The 2,500-nt window shown below is 46.7% G+C and overlaps 1 protein-coding gene across 1 annotated transcript in view; it reads right to left on the bottom strand.

The window, feature by feature from the left end:
• Positions 1–2,500, bottom strand: part of LOC135093905 (rhythmically expressed gene 5 protein-like) — a 4,259-nt gene that overhangs the window by 884 nt on the left and 875 nt on the right. Inside the window, exons 3-4 of the mRNA XM_063993564.1 lie at positions 1,294–1,478; positions 1–1,048 (exon numbers count right to left, since the gene is read on the bottom strand). The exon at positions 1–1,048 is cut by the window's left edge and continues 884 nt beyond it. Coding sequence (XP_063849634.1) covers positions 1,025–1,048; positions 1,294–1,478 — 209 coding nt within the window. The 3' untranslated portion in view covers positions 1–1,024. The remainder of the gene's footprint in view (positions 1,049–1,293; positions 1,479–2,500) is intronic.

Here is a 2,500-nt window from a genome sequence, read left to right on the forward strand (position 1 = left end):
CTTCTCTCTCACTGACGAAGAAGAGGAAGTGGAAGAGGAAGAGAGTCAGGAATACTTCTCTTTCTCTTCTCTGTGCTAAGAACGGCGCGGAGAGAAGCAGGAGGCGCTACTTGGCTCACAACAACACGACTCTCTACCATTAGAGGCTCGAAGCTAGCTGACGGTACAATTCCAACCGGCTTCCCGTTTTCTTTCACATCCTCTCCATCCATTCCAGCCTCACTGTCACTCCAGGAGGCATATCTGTCTGTCTGCCTGTCTGATTCTGTCTGGCTGGCGTGTGTGTCCTGTTCGCTTGCTGTAATTCTGTCTCCTTTCATCTCTTGTTTGTGAGTTTGCGCGTCACTCCAGCTTGTGTGACTGTCCTTGGGCGCCTCCTCGTGTTCTTCAGGTACTCCACTGTCACTCCAGCTTGCATAGGGGTCTGCTGGAATGTCCTGGAACCTCTCACTCACTGTAGCATCATCCCAGCTTCCTTTTTCGTGTTCCTCAGTCATTCCAGCGTCACTCCAGCCTGCAAATCTATCTTCTGAAGTACCTTGGGTGTTTTCAATCATTCCAGCATCATTCCAGCCTGCAAATCTATCTTCTGGAGTACCTTGGGTGTTTTCAGTCATTCCAGCATCATTCCAGCCTGCAAATCTAACTTCTGGAGTACGCTGGTCGCTCACAGTCACCTCAGCGTCACTCCACGAGGCGTAAATGTCCTCCACAGGCTCTTGGTTGCCCACTATCACGTCACTGTTACCACTCCACGCCTCGAACTCTCTCACCATCTCCTCTGGCTTCCCCACTATAGCCTCACTGTCACTCCAGCTGGCAAATCGGTCTACCGGTGGCACTTCACTATCACGCACCTCCGTTTTCTGTTCAAAGCCCGGGGGAGGGGGAACTTTGACTGCGTGGGGATGCGGGCTGTTCACTGCCTTCTCCGGGGTGTTGAAGGTGTTGGGGAGGGCAGCGTAGGGGTATAGGGGGTCAGAGGAGTGGGGTGGGGGTTTGGGGGGGTTGGGGAAGGAGTGTTCTATCTCGTTGGACATCTCATCAACTGTTGGGGGAAAAATAAATGGGTGAATTTGGTGTTTTGTGGTGTTTTAAGAGTGTTTTAAGGGTTTTTAAGAGTGTATTTTGAGTGTTTTGGGTGTTTTTGGGTGTATTTTGTGTTTTTTTCTAATTTTTCTTTAGGTTTCTTGGGTGTAACTCATGTTTTTTTTTATTATTTTAAGCATATTTTGGTGTTTTATAGAAATTTTTTTAGTATCGATTTTTTTTAAATGTTCGTGGGACTCTTACCTTGGGGCACGAGGTAGTAGGGGAGGTGGTGGGGGGCTGGGGAGGGGGCAGCCAGGTGTCCCTCATAACAGCTCCCCAGATGACCCGTTGCGCCCCTCTTTGCTGTGGGTCCAGTTTGTTCAGTGTGTGTTCGCTCATGTTTACCAGGTTACTGAGGCCGCGCAACATGAACAGGTGGTGGCAGTCTGGGAGAGGGGGAGAGAGGGAGAGGGAGGTTAATAATGAGAGGGAAGAGAGGAAGGGAGTGATGGAAATGTGAAAGTTTATTAATATTTATCAAACCTTAGGATATTTCTATGCGAGTGTCACCTTGGGAGAGAGGGAGAGGGGAAGAGAGAGTTGGAAATTACGTGTTTTTAGTTGGCAGTTGAGTTTGGGAGAGGGGGAAAGAGAGGGAAGGGTTAAAAGTGAGAGGGAAGGGGTAAAAGAAAGGGAAGGGTTAAAAGAGAGAGGGAAGGGGTAAAAGAGAGGGAAGGGTTAAAAGTGAGAGGGAAGGGGTAAAAGAGAGGGAAGGGTTAAAAGTGAGAGGGAAGAGGGGAGACTTTGAAATGTAGTTGTTTTTTTAGTTAATAATTTGGAAGTTTAGGAGACGAGAAAGAGAGGGAAAGCTTATTAGTGAGAGGGAAAGCTTATTAGTGAGAGGGAAGAGGGGATGCGGTGACATGTGAAGGGAAAAAGTGACAGTTGATAATAATAATAATAATAATAATAATAATAATAATAATGATAATAATAATAATAATAACTTCGATTTAAAGCTTAACTGTAAAAAAATGATAAAGAAAAGAAAAAAAGGAAAAAAAGAAATAAAAAAACGAAAGAAAATATATAGAGAAGAATTTAAAGACACCAGAGAGAGAGAGAGAGAGAGAGAGAGAGAGAGAGAGAGAGAGAGAGAGAGAGAGAGAGCATCAAGGACAGAGCATCTCTTCAGACACTCACCCCCTTCTCTCTCTCTCTCTCTCTCTCTCTCTCTGGGTATTCCCTATAAAGAACGAAGGGAGAGGGAGTGAGAGGGAGAGGGAGAGGGAGGGGGGTAAGGTCACAATAACGAAGGTCGAGGGATGCCCAGGAGGGAGAGAGAGAGAGAGAGAGAGAGAGAGAGAGAGAGAGAGAGAGAGAGAGAGAGAGAGAGAGAGAGAGAGCTTGGAAATACCCATGGCTGAAGAAGCGTTTATGCGCGGAATGTTGCTCTCTCTCTCTCTCT

This window comes from Scylla paramamosain, chromosome 44 (assembly GCF_035594125.1).
Source record: "Scylla paramamosain isolate STU-SP2022 chromosome 44, ASM3559412v1, whole genome shotgun sequence".
Taxonomy (NCBI): domain Eukaryota; kingdom Metazoa; phylum Arthropoda; class Malacostraca; order Decapoda; family Portunidae; genus Scylla; species Scylla paramamosain.